Here is a 1,099-nt window from a genome sequence, read left to right on the forward strand (position 1 = left end):
TCTCGGGCCGCCTCCAATAACCGTTTCTTCTCCTCAAATTTCAAAACTCCCTTCATCTACCCAAAAATTGATCTTTTAGTATGGAGAAATAAAAAAGAAATTTTGCAATTGCTTTAAGAGTCGGAAACCCAAAAGGTGAAACTTTTGGTTAAGAATACCTGCGAGATGTGATCGCTGTGAATGCGGTTGTCGGATTGCCAGGCTTCGTTCTGGATTCGCCAACGGTCTTGGAGGAACTTGTTCTGCGTTGAGATCGACTGAAGCTGATTCTGCTGGTTGCGCACCATCTTAACCATCAAGTTGAAGACGTTGCCCCAGTTTCGCCGCTCCGATGCAGAAGGAGGAGGAGGAAGAGGAAGTGGTGTAGCGGCCTTTGAAGATTTCTTCTTTGACCTTGTCTCGGGCATGGCATACAAATTGAAGTTGAAGAAGAAGAAGGAGGAAGAGGAGGTTTGCGGCAGCGAATTTGAAAACGGGAATTCTTTGTGATGATTTATGTAGCTATAATATCTGTTAGAGAATCATGTTAGAGAATTATTAGAATCAATTTAGATTAATTAGTATCGTCTATAGTATATCTGTACATTAATTGTAGGATTCTATGTCTTTATTACTTTGATTCATTTAGCACCTATAAATATCCCTTATATATTGTACCTCTAATCACAATTCAATAATACACTTTTCAGATTACTCTCTCAGTCTCTTGTTTCTAACATGGTATCAAGAGCTTAGGTCTTTTTTTTTCCAATGAATATTAGTTCATAGCCCCATTGTTTTTTCCTTTCCGGCAGTGTTCTTTGGCCTCTTTTTTTGTTCCCTTTTCGATGCTTTGGTTCGTCACCCCCATAACTATCTTGTTCGTCTTGTCGCCGTGATTCCAACGCAACCAGAAACGCCGCCATCCGCCACCAGACGCGCCTCCACGCACCGCCGAAAGACGCTGCCACGACCAAGTTGATCTTCCTTCCAGATTCCACATGTGCCTCTTTGCTCTCATTTTTCGATCTGTTTCTGACGCTTTGGTTCGTCACCCCGGCATCATCGTGTTCTTCTCTTCGTCAGCTTTCCAACACCGCCGAGATCACCGCCATCGGCC

The 1,099-nt window shown here is 43.1% G+C and overlaps 1 protein-coding gene across 1 annotated transcript in view; it reads right to left on the reverse strand.

Annotated features, from left to right (window-relative positions):
* Positions 1-481, reverse strand: part of LOC107636090 (kinesin-related protein 4) — a 2,105-nt gene extending 1,624 nt beyond the window's left edge. The window contains exons 1-2 of the mRNA XM_021122340.1: positions 159-481; positions 9-56 (exon numbers count right to left, since the gene is read on the reverse strand). Coding sequence (XP_020977999.1) covers positions 9-56; positions 159-407 — 297 coding nt within the window. The 5' untranslated portion in view covers positions 408-481. The remainder of the gene's footprint in view (positions 1-8; positions 57-158) is intronic.

Source organism: Arachis ipaensis, chromosome B04 (assembly GCF_000816755.2).
Source record: "Arachis ipaensis cultivar K30076 chromosome B04, Araip1.1, whole genome shotgun sequence".
Lineage (NCBI taxonomy): Eukaryota > Viridiplantae > Streptophyta > Magnoliopsida > Fabales > Fabaceae > Arachis > Arachis ipaensis.